General features: G+C 49.2%; 1 protein-coding gene across 2 annotated transcripts in view; it reads left to right on the forward strand.

Moving 5' to 3' along the window:
• The window catches only part of LOC129855219 (protein Wnt-7b), a 65,165-nt gene that overhangs the window by 6,351 nt on the left and 43,567 nt on the right, over nucleotides 1-15,247 (forward strand). For both annotated transcript variants that reach the window (XM_055922631.1, XM_055922630.1), the window contains exon 2: nucleotides 2,505-2,731. In XM_055922631.1, coding sequence (XP_055778606.1) covers nucleotides 2,505-2,731 — 227 coding nt within the window. The remainder of the gene's footprint in view (nucleotides 1-2,504; nucleotides 2,732-15,247) is intronic.

Consider the following 15,247-nt stretch of genomic DNA (forward strand, 5'->3'; position numbering starts at 1 on the left):
AAAGCATGGGTGAGCTTCATTTATCATATGGTTTTGGATATGAAAAACAGAGAGGTATATGTTGCTTAGGATGCACAGCAGTTTTGAAGCAAGCAGGGATGTCTGAATCATCTCTTTTGAACTAATGAAATCCTTTGCAGTTCATTTGAGTTCACTGGGCTTAAATGTTTGAATCTTTAAGAATTTTAAACAACTTTTGCAACTGAAGCTTACCCACAACACATCCATAGTACATCCTCCTCTAGTGCAGATGAAGTACCAAAGAGCCTGAATTAGACAAGTATTTCTTGTTGCCAGAGATGACTGGTTGCCATTATGGTTTAATTTCAACATGTCATGTGGTTTTACATTCAAGGTTTATTTTTTATTTGGAGAGAGCCAAATAATCAAGAGGAACATGGTTGGCCATAACCAATTTACAATCAATATTCATTCACTCTTTGGGTTGTTCGAGTCAGAGGGGCAGTATGGTTTTGTTCCATAATCGTTTTGAAGGGGAATCCACAAAATGCAGTTGACCCCGCTCTCTCTACTCTCCCTCTTTTATTTGTCACACTCCCTTCTCCCACTCTCTCCTCTCTTCCCCCTTTCTCTCTTCTCTCCCTCTCTCCTCTCTCTCCCCTTTCTCTCTTCTCCCCCCTCTCTCCCTTTCTCTCTTCTTTCCCTCTCTCCTCTCTCCCTCTTTCTCTCTTCTCCTCCTCTCTCCTCTCTCCTCTCTCTCCCCTTTCTCTCTTCTCCCCCTCTCTCCTCTCTCCTCTCTCTCTTCTCTCCCTCTCTCCCCTTTCTCTCTTCTCCCACTCTCTCCTCTCCCCCCTTTCTCTCTTCTCCTCCTCTCTCCTCTCTCTCCCCTTTCTCTCCTCTCCCCCTCTCTCCTCTCTCCTCTCTCTCCCCTTTCTCTCTTCTCTCTTCTCTCCCTCTCTCCCCTTTCTCTCTTCTCCCCCTCTCTCCTCTCCTCTCCCCCTTTCTCTCTTCTCTCCCTCTCTCCCCCTTTCTCTCTTCTCTCCCTCTCTACTCTCTCTCCCCTTTCTCTCTTATCTCCCTCTCTCCTCTCTCTCCCCTTTCTATCTTCTCCTCCTCTCTTCTCTCTCTCCTCTCTCTCCCCTGTATCCCTATCCCTCTCTCTCGCACTCTCTCTCTCTCTCTCTCTCGCTCTCTCTCTCTCTACCCCTACTGTCGTTTTTCGCTGACACACAACTTGCCTGCATCAGCTTGCCCTGCTTGTGGTAAAGCCCTTGAAGGCCTACGTCAGACATCAAAGCTGGCATTCGTCTTCATGCTCTTTTACGGCTCCTACTGACATGTTTGAAAGGCATGTATCTGCAGGGTTTGGATGGCTATAAACACTCTGATAGAGAAATAACCCCATTTGTTTAGCCGTCTGTTTTCTGGTACATGACTGTTCCAAACCCATCCAACATGTGTCAGAAACCGGGATGATATTAAGTCCCAAGGCGGTGATCAGAGGAGCTACAAAACAACCTCTTTGGAGCAGAAGCTCCAAGGTGTCATGTCATGGGTAAAATCAAATCAAATGTATTTATATAGCCCTTCTTACATCAGCTGATATCTCAAAGTGCTGTACAGAAACCCAGCCTAAAACCCCAAACAGCAAGCAATGCAGGTGTAGAAGCACGGTGGCTTGGAAAAACTCCCTAGAAAGGCCAAAACCTATGAAGAAAACTAGAGAGGAACCAGGCTATGAGGGGTGGCTGCTTGATCTAGGGTTAACCCTCGAGGACTTGCACCTTATTGGGCTTGCAGAGAGGCTGGTGTCGGAAACCTTGCTATTAGCCAGGCATACTGAAGCATAGCTCTCAAAATGTGGATAAAGGAAAGAAATCTCGCACAGGAAAGAGATTAATAGGCGGTGCAGTACACTGCATGCATGCTTTAAACAGATCAATCTCAAATTCGTCGGGATAACATAGTTGTGTGTGACTTCTTGGTTGAGAAGCCCAGTTACAAATTGAAGGCACGGTTGTGCCGGTGCAAGGCTTGCCCAGCTCCCTCATCCCTGGAAACAATTCTAGCCATGTTACCTAACAATTAACGCAAAACTCCCAACTCATTTCTCTACGATCACGAGCCAAACCAATGCGGAGAGGCATTGTCAGTAAGCAAATAAACACAATGTCATTTTCTGCCTTGGATCTGTTTTACAATCCTCTGCAGCATCAGATATTGGTTTCAGATGCTCTCTTTGCTATCTCACCTCTAATCTATTAAATTGTAATATTTTTTCAAAACAGCACTGAGTAATTAAGGAATGCTCATCAAGGCTTTGGTTTAATTTATTCCTGGTCTGGAGAGGCCTAAAGTCTATGTAATATATCCTGCAGTAGCACTGACTGACTATGTGTGTGTGTGTGTGTGTGTGTGTGTGTGTGTGTGTGTGTGTGTGTGTGTGTGTGTGTGTGTGTGTGTGTGTGTGTGTGTGTGTGTGTGTGTGTGTGTGTGTGTGTGTGTGTATGTATGTGCATGTGTCTTTACCTCCCGATCCATAGGGCCCTGTCTTCCGTGGTGGCATTGGGTGCCAACATCATCTGCAACAAGATCCCTGGGCTGGCCCCTCGCCAGAGGGCCATCTGCCAGAGCCGCCCGGATGCCATCATCGTGGTGGGGGAGGGCGCCCAGCTGGGCATCAATGAGTGTCAGTACCAGTTCCGCTATGGCCGCTGGAATTGCTCCGCCCTGGGGGAGAGGACTGTCTTCGGACAGGAGCTGCGAGTAGGTCAGTCTGGGCACCTTGGCTCTGTCTCAAGGCTGGGGGGGATTTGGCTTTGGAGGGGAAGATCATTGTCTGCTGTTCTATGGTTTGACGCTGTAATGTCCTCAACTCAGAAAGACATGTATGTCAGATTTGGAGTGTTTAATTGTCACATGTACAGGGTTGCAGGTGTGATTGCAGGGTACAGTGAAAATGATGAATGATGAATAAATACACGTCTATTGGAGTGGAGGCCGAGAAAGACTGTTGGGGGGGGGGGGGATGACAATAGGGGGAGCAGCATGACCATTGGGGGGTGGGGGGGGGATGACAATAGGGGGAGCAGCATGACCATTGGGGGGGTGGGGGGGGATGACAATAGGGGGGGCAGCATGACCATTGGGGGGTGTGGGGGGATGACAATAGGGGGAGCAGCATGACCATTGGGGGGTGTGGGGGGATGACAATAGGGGGAGCAGCATGACCATTGGGGGGTGTGGGGGGATGACAATAGGGGGAGCAGCATGACCATTGGGGGGTGTGGGGGGATGACAATAGGGGGAGCAGCATGACCATTGGGGGGTGGGGGGGATGACAATAGGGGGAGCAGCATGACCATTGGGGGGTGGGGGGGATGACAATAGGGGGAGCAGCATGACCATTGGGGGGTGGGGGGGATGACAATAGGGGGAGCAGCATGACCATTGGGGGGTGGGGGAGGGATGACAATAGGGGGAGCAGCATGACCATTGGGGGGTGTGGGGGGATGACAATAGGGGGAGCAGCATGACCATTGGGGGGTGTGGGGATGACACTAGGGGGAGCAGCATGACCATTGGGGGGTGGGGGTGGATGACAATAGGGGGAGCAGCATGACCATTGGGGGGTGTGGGGGGGGGGGTGACAATAGGGGGAGCAGCATGACCATTGGGGGGTGTGGGGGGATGACAATAGGGGGAGCAGCATGACCATTGGGGGGTGGGGGTGGATGACAATAGGGGGAGCAGCATGACCATTGGGGGGTGGGGGTGGATGACAATAGGGGGAGCAGCATGACCATTGGGGGGTGTGGGGGGGGGGGGGGCAATTGAGATAAAAACTATACCAGTTATAATAAAACAAAAATAAGTTTGCTACATTTGGGGGGAGGCATGAGGCTGACATTTTAAGAGTTACTTCAAATCTTATTTGCAGGGAGGACTGGATTGCAATCAGGGTGGGAAATTAACACCAGCCACCAGCCAAATGTTTGTAGATTTTGGCATTGGCTGGTAGAATGTCTATTCTTACTGGTAGAATGTCTATTCTTACTGGTAGAATGTCTATTCTTACTGGTAGAATGTCTATTCTTACTGGTAGAATGTCTATTCTTACTGGTAGAATGTCTATTCTTACTGGTAGAATGTCTATGCTTACTGGTAGAATGTCTATTCTTACTGGTAGAATGTCTATTCTTACTGGTAGAATGTCTATGCTTACTGGTAGAATGTCTATTCTTACTGGTAGAATGTCTATTCTTACTGGTAGAATGTCTATTCTTACTGGTAGAATGTCTATTCTTACTGGTAGAATGTCTATGCTTACTGGTAGAATGTCTATGCTTACTGGTAGAATGTCTATTCTTACTGGTAGAATGTCTATTCTTACTGGTAGAATGTCTATTCTTACTGGTAGAATGTCTATTCTTACTGGTAGAATGTCTATTCTTACTGGTAGAATGTCTATTCTTACTGGTAGAATGTCTATTCTTACCAGCCACATTGGAGGGTGGTCACACAGAGCATTTGGGAGTAGTAAAACAAAATGTCTCCAAAGCCCACATGTAAAAAAGCAACAACAACATGTGTGTGTGTGTGTGTGTGTGTGTGTGTGTGTGTGTGTGTGTGTGTGTGTCATCTCTGAAAATGCCACAGTGGTGAAAGCGGGATGGGGTACAGTGTTTTCTGTTATTTATCTGGTAAACAAATTGAGTGGCTGGTAAAATTAGGGCATCCACCAGTGACTGGTGGACCAAAGAGTACATTTCCCACCCTGATTGAAATGGTAGTCATCGGTCATTTAAGCTGTGATGGAAAACATGTTACATTTTGAATGGTAGCCTTCTCTAAATGGTAGCCTTAGAGTGGAACTCAATACACTACCAAGCCCCGACCCCCATGGCCTCGTGAAAATGGCTCTTCACAAGCCAAACCCAAGCTGTGCACATCAGAGTCAAACTTTGACCAACTGAGCACAACTCTATTGTATAACCATACATATTGTCAATGGTTGCTTAGTGCACTCAACTCAAACTCAAGACGTCTTCATTATGTTACCATTCCAACATATTACAGTACGGTGTATCCTCATCTCAATTCATACTGTTACTTTTCTGCAGCATGGCTTGGTTTCTGTTGATCTAAGATTTGCATTGAACTTCTGGTTAAAAGTATGCCGTACATTGCTGGCTGTACCAAAGTTATGGAAAGGTTACCAGAAGCACTAAAGTCTAATGGGGAAAAAGTATGGTGGAAAAATGATATAGCAAATGAGGAGACAACCAATGGTATTATTGTAGAGAACGTTGTTGAACCAAAATACTGTCGATGGCCACATCTGTTGTTCATCTTAGGAAACTGGTTGTGTCCATTGCTTGGTGTGTGCGTGCGTGCGTGCGTGCGTGCGTGCGTGCGTGCGTGCGTGCGTGTGTGTGTGTGTGTGTGTGTGTACATACAGTCAGAACAAGCTCCAAACAGACAAACATTTACATTTACATTTACGGTGTTTTCGTTGGAAACGGCATTCTGCAGAGCTCTTCTCCATGGCTTTTTTTTACAAGGACTTTTATACATTTCCTTTCATTTAGAAATGTTTTGTTGCTGTTAAAGTGCGGTTTGACTATGCATTTAATCCAATAGCTCTGTTAACAATCACTGCTATTTAAGAGCGGCTGACTTAGCTCCAACCCCTCTAAAAGCATTTTTCTTTGTTGTAATTCTGGCGCTTTAGTAATGGATCTCGTCTCATTTTCTTCTGTTTTCAGCATCTCTTTTGCACTTCTTTTTCATCTTTTCTTTCTTGCCAAGCTTCAGAGAGACTTGAAGTGAACAGCACCGCAGGGTATGCCTTGCTTATCACTGAGAACATGAGCAGGCTACTGCATGTCTCTGATTACTGGATCTTCTTTTCTTTAGTCCCTGAAAAACTATGCTGCTTATGTTTTTAGATAATTTGTATGATTTCTTCTAATTATTTGACTCATGAACCCGGCCACATCTATGGTCAAAGCCTTAACTCAGTCAGGCATGTACTTTAACTCTATACCCTGAGAGAGAGAGAGAGAGAGAGAGAGAGAGAGAGAGAGAGAGAGAGAGAGAGAGAGAGAGAGAGAGAGAGAGAGAGAGAGAGAGAGAGAGAGAGAGAGAGAGAGAGAGAGAGAGAGAGAGAGAGAGAGAGAGAGAGAGAGAGAGAGAGAGAGAGAGAGAGAGAGAGAGTTTCACTACACTCTCTCAGAACTAGAGCCAGACCATGGGTACTGGTACTGTACAGTATGACTCACACTGGTTAGTGATTGGCTGCTACCAGGGCCTCCATGGACGAATGACCTGTGAGTTCACCTGCTCCAGTACTGTAGGTAGAAAGGTCATTGGATGGCCATTCAGTCAGTATTCAGCTCAGGGTTTTTATGTCCCTTAGTAGGTCATCATGGGACACCACATCAACCAGCACTGCTGCATGTCAACTTCCACTTCTAAAAGTGGCCCTATTTAGTGGTTTCCATAAACACCTTATTGTCAATCTGCCATTGGGTTTTTCAATGCTGCTTGTTTTTGATACTAATTTGATTTTTACAATTAGTGAACATTGAGAGTAGCCATGCTCTCTAATTCTGTTGTATTTATGACAGTAGTGTTGTTCAGTGTGGAATATGAAGTCATGGAATACACCTTGGAACACACCTACTTAGTAGACAAACATTCCACTCCTTTACCTTCTCCTCCCACATAATCAACTCCTAGGAAAAGATCCCTGTTCTGCTCCTGCTGAGGTTTTTCATTCAAATACCCAAATTATGAACACTAAACCTTTCCTCTTCTCAGTGATCCAGTCTTCATTTTGGATCGGGGGAGATGCCGTTGTTTTCTGAAGAGTTAAAGATCAGGGAACCACAAGCCTAATGCTTTCTCTCTGCGCTGCTTGCACTTGGATGGAGTCGGTCAGTTTGGCCGGGTTCCGTGGTATTACATTCGCCTTCCAAGAAAGCACACATTAATAGCTGGGTTATTGAGAATTACAGAACCCCAAATATCTTGATTCAAGGAAAGATTCTGTTTCAGAAAAGGCCAGTAATTTCATATTTATTTCTGTGTTTTACTGTAAATATAGATCCTTTCGAGAAAAAGGGTGCTGTTGGCGAACGCAGCACTCCTCGACACTGGCAGTTCTGTTCCATGGTACTTTAAGGGATGGATGGAAACATACTCATTACGGCCATGTCCTTCAACAGTTCCTCTATTGTGCGAAGAGTCGTTGGCTCTCCTGTTATGTTCTAAATGACACGTTGGAGAACAAGGCCATAAACACTGAATCCTGGGTATTAAAATATGTTTGTGTTTCCTCCTATGGACACAGAAGATTTAGCAATCTCACTCACTCACGTTGTAGTATGCCACAGCACAATGACATTGGCACCACTCTGAAAGTTGAGCCGATAAAATACGGAGTGAATTATCCTGTGCTAACAGAAGTGGGTGTTATTGAACGGTATATTCCCTCTATTAACAGTTAATAACGCAATTGAAGTCAGATCCATCATCAAGGCAGGGAGGGGCTATGGATAAAAAGCAGATTGACGCAGTAGGGCTGGACAGAGACGTGGAAAAAGCCCGGATAAATGGCAAGAGAGTGATACTCAGCAGCATGTTTTTGATACAGTAAGAATAGTAGGGATGTATGGTGGGTTGTTTCCAGCAGTAGGTTATCACAACCTGTGGGAAGTCAACACCTTGTCAGTTTGAACACTGCTGTCTACTTTGGCCTGTTGCTGGCCAGTTAAGATTATTAATGGCATCTTCAATTGGTAGTAGTTGATGTTAAAAGAACCCTGCCGTTATTTTACGTGAAATAGTAGATTGTAGGGAGCACCAGGCCCCTGAGCCTGAGCACCTTCAGCTTGAACAGCCTCAGCCTGAACAGAAGAGCAGAGCGCTTGATGTTAGCAATTATAGTATGAAAACAGACACCTTTCAACGGCTACACTCAGCATCAAAGGCAGATGTAGGCTCCGTCATCTAACTGCCCTGCCCTGGTTACTTTCTATTTAACATTCCAACCAGTTTGTCACCATAGGGATTCATGCTTTTCATCTCAAAGAGGTTCATGTTGTGCTCAATGATGAAACATTGCAAAAGTTAAATCACTCCAGCCCCTGGCTCAGTCAGTCCTCCCCCTGGCTCAATCACGCTGTCCCCTGGCTCAATCACTCTGAACCCTGGCTCAATCACTCTGTCCCCTGGCTCAATCACTCTGTCCCCTGGCTCAATCACTCTGTCCCCTGGCTCAGTCAGTCCTCCCCCTGGCTCAATCAGTCTGTCCCCTGGCTCAATCACTCTGTCCCCTGGCTCAATCACTCTACCCCCTGGCTCAATCACTCTGTCCCCTGGCTCAATCAGTCTGGCTCCTGGCTCAATCACTCTGTCCCCTGGCTCAATCACTCTACCCCCTGGCTCAATCACTCTGTCCCCTGGCTCAATCAGTCTGGCTCCTGGCTCAATCACTCTGTCCCCTGGCTCAATCACTCTACCCCCTGGCTCAATCACTCTACCCACTGGCTCAATCACTCTGTCCCCTGGCTCAATCAGTCTGGCTCCTGGCTCAATCACTCTGTCCCCTGGCTCAATCACTCTACCCACTGGCTCAATCACTCTACCCACTGGCTCAATCACTCTGTCCCCTGGCTCAATCAGTCTGCCCCCTGGCTCAATCACTCTACCCCCTGGATCAATCACTCTACCCACTGGCTCAATCACTCTGTCCCCTGGCTCAATCAGTCTGCCCCCTGGCTCAATCACTCTACCCCCTGGCTCAATCACTCTACCCACTGGCTCAATCACTCTTTCCCCTGGCTCAATCACTCTACCCCCTGGCTCAATCACTCTGTCCCCTGGCTCAATCAGTCTGGCTCCTGGCTCAATCACTCTGTCCCCTGGCTCAATCACTCTACCCCCTGGCTCAGTCACTCTACCCCCTGTCTCAATCAGTCTGTCCCCTGGCTCAATCAGTCTGTCCCCTGGCTCAATCAGTCTACCCCCTGGCTCAATCACTCTACCCCCTGGCTCAATCACTCTACCCCCAGTCTCAATCACTCTACCCCCTGTCTCAATCACTCTACCCCCTGTCTCAATCACTCTACCCCCTGTCTCAATCACTCTACCCCCTGGCTCAATCACTCTACCCCCTGGCTCAATCACTCTACCCCCTGGCCCAATCACTCTACCCCCTGGCTCAATCACTCTGTCCCCTGGCTCAATCACTCTACCCCCTGGCACATTGCACAATAATGGAGAATGGATGCAGCAAAGGGGTTGGTGAACCTCAGTGCAGAATAAATGAATGCTGCTATTATTTCATCCCAACACTAAAAGCCTGGGTTGGGCTGGGGAATCCACTTTATAGAATCTATTAGAGACTGGAGAACTCAACCCACAGGCTTTGATTCAATGACAAAGCAATGCAGTAGTAGTCTATCCTTTAGTTTTTTGACCAGGTTGCTTTTGAACAAAACTATCTGTTCAATTATCAGAGAGGAGAAGGTGTCAGACTAACAGGTAGTTCTCGCAGGCTGTGAGTTGAGTTATAGCGCTAGGCCTGACATTGCATTGCACCAGGTTTTATTAGCAGAAGCAGCAGGCTGCAGGCTGCAGACAGACAGACAGACAGACAGACAGACAGACAGACAGACAGACAGACAGGCTGTGAGTTGAGTTATAGAGCTGAGCCTGACTCCATGAGTACAGCTTTGGAGAGAGGCACTCCAAGGCACGACCAGGTAGGAGGCGAACGGACTGCAACAGAAATGCCGACCAGCTCCAACTGCCTGGTTACCAAGCAAACGAGAGGTCCGGTGCTTTAGGAAGAGGCAAAAACAAACAGGGGTGGAATGTGGGAGCTGGTGGGGGGTGGTTCCATCTCTTTTTCCCCTCCCCTGGGCCCATAGCAAACATTATCATCTCCCCAAGGAAGCTCTGTCTCTCTCCCACACAGCCCGGGGGGTGGGCTGAGAGATGTAGACAGGGTGGGCTGAGAGGTGTAGACGGGGTGGGCTGAGAGTTGTAGAAGGAGTGGGCTGAGAGGTGTAGACGGGGTGGGCTGAGAGGTGTACAGTAGACAGGGTGGGCTGAGAAGTGTACAGTAGACGGGGTGGGCTGAGAGGTGTAGACGGGGTGGGCTGAGAGGTGTACAGTAGACAGGGTGGGCTGAGAGGTGTCGACGGGGTGGGCTGAGAGGTGTACAGTAGACAGGGTGGGCTGAGAGGTGTACAGTAGATAGAGTGGGCTGAGAGGTGTACAGTAGACAGGGTGGGCTGAGAGGTGTAGACGGGGTGGGCTGAGATGTGTACAGTAGACAGGGTCCGCTGAGAGGTGTAGACGGGGTGGGCTGAGATGTGTACAGTAGACGGGGTGGACTGAGAGGTGTAGACGGGGTGGGCTGAGATGTGTACAGTAGACGGGGTGGGCTGAGAGGTGTAGACGGGGTGGGCTGAGATGTGTACAGTAGACGGGGTGGGCTGAGAGGTGTAGACGGGATGGGCTGAGAGGTGTAGACGGGGTGGGCTGAGAGGTGTAGACGGGGTGAGCTGAGAGGTGTCGACGGGGTGGGCTGAGAGGTGTAGACGGGGTGGGCTGAGAGGTGTACAGTAGACAGGGTGGGCTGAGAGGTGTACAGTAGACAGGGTGGGCTGAGAGGTGTAGACGGGGTGGGCTGAGATGTGTACAGTAGACGGGAACGGGCTGAGAGGTGTAGACAGGGTGGGCTGAGAGGTGTAGACGGGGTGGGCTGAGAGGGGTAGACGGGGTGGGTTGAGATGTGTACAGTAGACGGGGTGGGCTGAGAGATGTAGACGGGGTGGGCTGAGATGTGTACAGTAGACGGGGTGGGCTGAGAGGGGTAGACGGGGTGGGCTGAGATGTGTACAGTAGACGGGGTGGGCTGAGAGGTGTAGACAGGGTGGGCTGAGATGTGTACAGTAGACGGGAACTGGCTGAGAGGGGTAGACGGGGTGGGCTGAGATGTGTACAGTAGACAGGGTGGGCTGAGAGGTGTACAGTAGACGGGAACGGGCTGAGAGGGGTAAACGGGGTGGGCTGAGAGGGGTAGACGGGGTGGGCTGAGATGTGTACAATAGACGGGGTGGGCTGAGAGGTGTAGACGGGGTGGGCTGAGATGTGTACAGTAGACGGGAACGGGCTGAGAGGGGTAGACGGGATGGGATGAGATGTGTACAGTAGACAGGGTGGGCTGAGAGGTGTACAGTAGACGGGAACGGGCTGAGAGGGGTAGACGGGGTGGGCTGAGAGGTGTACAGTAGACAGGGTGGGCTGAGAGGTGTAGACAGGGTGGGCTGAGAGGTGTAAACGGGGTGGGCTGAGAGGTGTACAGTAGACAGGGTGGGCTGAGAGGTGTAGACGGGGTGGGCTGAGATGTGTACAGTAGACGGGGTGGGCTGAGAGGTGTAGACAGGGTGGGCTGAGAGGTGTAGACGGGGTGGGCTGAGAGGTGTACAGTAGACAGGGTGGGCTGAGAGGTGTAGACGGGGTGGGCTGAGATGTGTACAGTAGACAGGGTGGGCTGAGAGGTGTAGACGGGGTGGGCTGAGAGGTGTGCAATAGACAGGGTGGGCTGAGAGGTGTAGACGGGGTGGGCTGAGAGGTGTACAGTAGACAGGGTGGGCTGAGAGGTGTAGACAGGGTGGGCTGAGAGGTGTAGACGGGGTGGGCTGAGAGGTGTACAGTAGACAGGGTGGGCTGAGAGGTGTAGACGGGGTTGACTGAGAGGTGTAGACGGGGAGGGCTGAGAGGTGTAGACGGGGTTGACTGAGAGGTGTAGACGGGGAGGGCTGAGAGGTGTAGACAGGGAGGGGTTCAGAAGGGGAGGGGTTCAGAAGGGGAGGGATTCAGAAGGGGAGGGGTTCAGAAGGGGAGGGGTTCAGAAGGGGAGGGGTTCAGAAGGGGAGGGGTTCAGAAGGGGAGGGGTTCAGAAGGGGAGGGGTTCAGAAGGGGAGGGGTTCAGAAGGGGAGGGGTTCAGAAGGGGAGGGGTTCAGAAGGGGAGGGGTTCAGAAGGGGAGGATAAGTGCCGGTGTAGGCCGAGCCAAAGAGACGTCTAGCCAGATAAATGATGAGCAAGTCAGCAAGTTCATTGAAAGCCACTTGAGTGGAACATTCTAGATCAGGAGCTGAAGATGGAAACTACTACGCCCCTAAACAGACCAGCTCCCCCGCCCCGCCCCGGATCAGACAAGGTCACTGTCAATAGATCACATCGCTCCATAAGTCACGGTGATTAGAGTGTGTTTTTATCTCTGTTTAGAAGTGGGCTGCACAGAGGAAGATGAATCATGTTTTGGCATTGTGTTGGAGGAGAGTTTGACTTATACAGGTCACTCCAAAGTAATATCTGTGATTTATAGTGCTGAGTTATTAATCAAAATTCAATGAATTGACCCAAATTAGTTCCATTATTTGAATTCCATTTCGTTTTTTTTCTTTTTCTGTGAGCTCAATGCGCACATTCCTCAGTTTCTCTAGAGATATATCAGATCAAACGATGCAGTACGGCGCTGTAGTTTCCAACAGGCCAAGGTTGTACATAGTTTAGCGCAGAAAATGTGGTCATTAACTACAATGACCATAATCCATTAAAGTATGCCTTATTTACTTTATAGAACTACTAAATAGATTTTGTCAGACAGCATAGGCAGCAGCCCTATAGAGATGAGATGATGACTTGGAATGAAATAATAAAGCCATCAAATAAAACAAATGTAATATACACAACAACTGAAATATTTTATTAAAGTAAAGTAATGTGAATAAATGATAAGCAAGTGATAAGTGATAAGCAGTAATGGGCAGTCACTACCATCACGGGACTTTTATTAATTGTTTTATTCTGTGTTGTTACAGCATTCAACCAACATCATGCATAGTGCATTTCATTTTAAAAAGAATAATATCGAAACCAAAGTAGAAACCGTGATTCTTTTTTAATAATCGAACCTAAAACAAACCAACCTCAAAAGCACTAATTGCTCAGCACTCGTGATTGAATTGGATATATTTTGTGTTTATGTTTTTGTATTAATGGCTCTGGTCAGATAAAGTATGAGGTGCGCTAGATTGCGGTTGGAGCAAAAACCTACATGAAGGTAGCGCTCCAGCAACAGTGTATGAGAGCCCTGTGCTAGGCTCATAAGGTTTCAAATAAATCAGGGTTTCCCAAAGTCGATCCTGGGGCCCCACCGGGTGCACATTTAGGTGTTTGTCCTAGCACTACACAGCTGATTCAAATAACCAAAGCTTGAAGATGAGTTGCAAGTGATAGTGTAAATTATTTATTTGCGGTTTGAGCGCAACAAAGAAAGTATAGCTCTGTCTCATGGACTGTAATATAGCCAAAGCTCACAATTGGAGGACAACTAATACTCCATTCCAATTATAAATTAATTGGTAAGAGTACCTTCCCTTTCTCAGAATCACTTGATGGTCATTTGTTGTGAAAGAACGCAAATGCCGATGGTATCTACATACAGTTGAAGTCGGAAGTTTACATACACCTTAGCCAAATATATTTAAACTCAGTATTTCACAATTCCTGACATTTAATACTAGTAAAAATTCCCTGTCTTAAGTCAGTTAGGATCACCACTTTATTTTAAGAATGTGAAATGTCAGAATAATAGTAGAGAGAATTATTTCTTTCAGCTTTTATTTCTTTCATCACATTCCCAGTGGGTCTTTAACGGCCGTCGTATGAAGAAGGTGTGGACCAAAGCGCAGCGTGGGAAGTGTTCATGATTATTTATTTAAAAAACTGAACACTGAGACAAAATAACCAAATGTAACAACACGAAACAGTTCTGTCTGGTGAAGACACAAAACCAGAAAACAACTACCCACAAAACACAGGTGGGAAAAGGCTACCTAAGTATGGTTCTCAGACAACGATAGACAGCTGCCTCTGATTGAGAACCACACCCGGCCAAACACAAAGAATTAGAAAACATAAAAAAATGAACATAGAATGCCCACCCAAATCGCACCCTGACCAAACCAAAATAGAGACATAAAAATATCTCTACGGTCATGGGGTGACACTTCGGCCGCAAAACCTGAACCTATAGGGGAGGGTCTGGGTGGGCATTTCTCCGCGGTGGCGGCTCTGGTGAGGGACGTAGACCCCGCTCCACCTCTGGCTCGGCCCACTTAGGTGGCCCTCTAGAGCGGGGATCCTCACCGCCGACCCAGGACTAGGGACCCTCGTAGTGGTGGGGGCCGGACTGGGGACACTTGTTGGAAGCTCTGGACTGAAAGGCGCCTCTGGAAGCTCCGGACTGAAGGGCGCCTCTGGAAGCTCCGGACTGAAGGGCGCCTCTGGAAGCTCCGGACTGAAGGGCGCCTCTGGAAGCTCCGGACTGAAGGGCGCCTCTAGAAGCTCCGGACTGAAGGGCGCCTCTGGAAGCTCCGGACTGAAGGGCGCCTCTGGAAGCTCCGGACTGAAGGGCGCCTCTGGAAGCTCCAGGCTGAAGGGCGTCTCTGGAGGCTCCGGGCTGGAGGCCGTCCCTGGAGGCTCCGAGTTGGGGACACTTGTTGGAAGCTCCGGACTGAAGGGCAACTTTGGAAGTTCCGGACTGAAGGGCGCCTCTGGAAGCTCCGGGCTGAAGGGCGTCTCTGGAGGCTCCGGGCTGGAGGCCGTCCCTGGAGGGCTCCGGGCTGGGGACACTTGTTGGAAGCTCCGGACTGAAGGGCGCCTCTGGAAGTTCCGGACTAAAGGGTGCCTCTGGAAGCTCCGGACTGAAGGGCGCCTCTGGAAGCTCCGGACTGAAGGGCGCCTCTGGAAGCTCCGGACTGAAGGGCGCCTCTGGAAGCTCCGGACTGAAGGGCGCCTCTGGAAGCTCCGGGCTGAAGGGCGCCTCTGGAAGCTCCGGGCTGAAGGGCGCCTCTGGAAGCTCCGGGCTGAAGGGCGCCTCTGGAAGCTCCGGGCTGAAGGGCGCCTCTGGAAGCTCCGGGCTGGTGTCAGGCACAGGACTCACCAGGCTGGGAAGACACACAGGAGACCTGGCTCTAGGAGCAGGCCTCTTCCTTGGCCGAGGCACTGGATACACTGGGCCATGGAGGTGCACTGGCGGTCTCGAGCGCAGAGCTGGCACCACCCGTTCTGGCTGGATACCCACTTCCACCTGGCAAATGCAGGACGCTGGCACCGAGCACACAGGCCTGTGAATGCTCGGCCGAGACACAGTGCACATCACCCCATAGCACGGGGCCTGACCAGTCACATGCTCG

This window comes from Salvelinus fontinalis, chromosome 5 (genome assembly GCF_029448725.1).
Source record: "Salvelinus fontinalis isolate EN_2023a chromosome 5, ASM2944872v1, whole genome shotgun sequence".
Classification (NCBI taxonomy): domain Eukaryota; kingdom Metazoa; phylum Chordata; class Actinopteri; order Salmoniformes; family Salmonidae; genus Salvelinus; species Salvelinus fontinalis.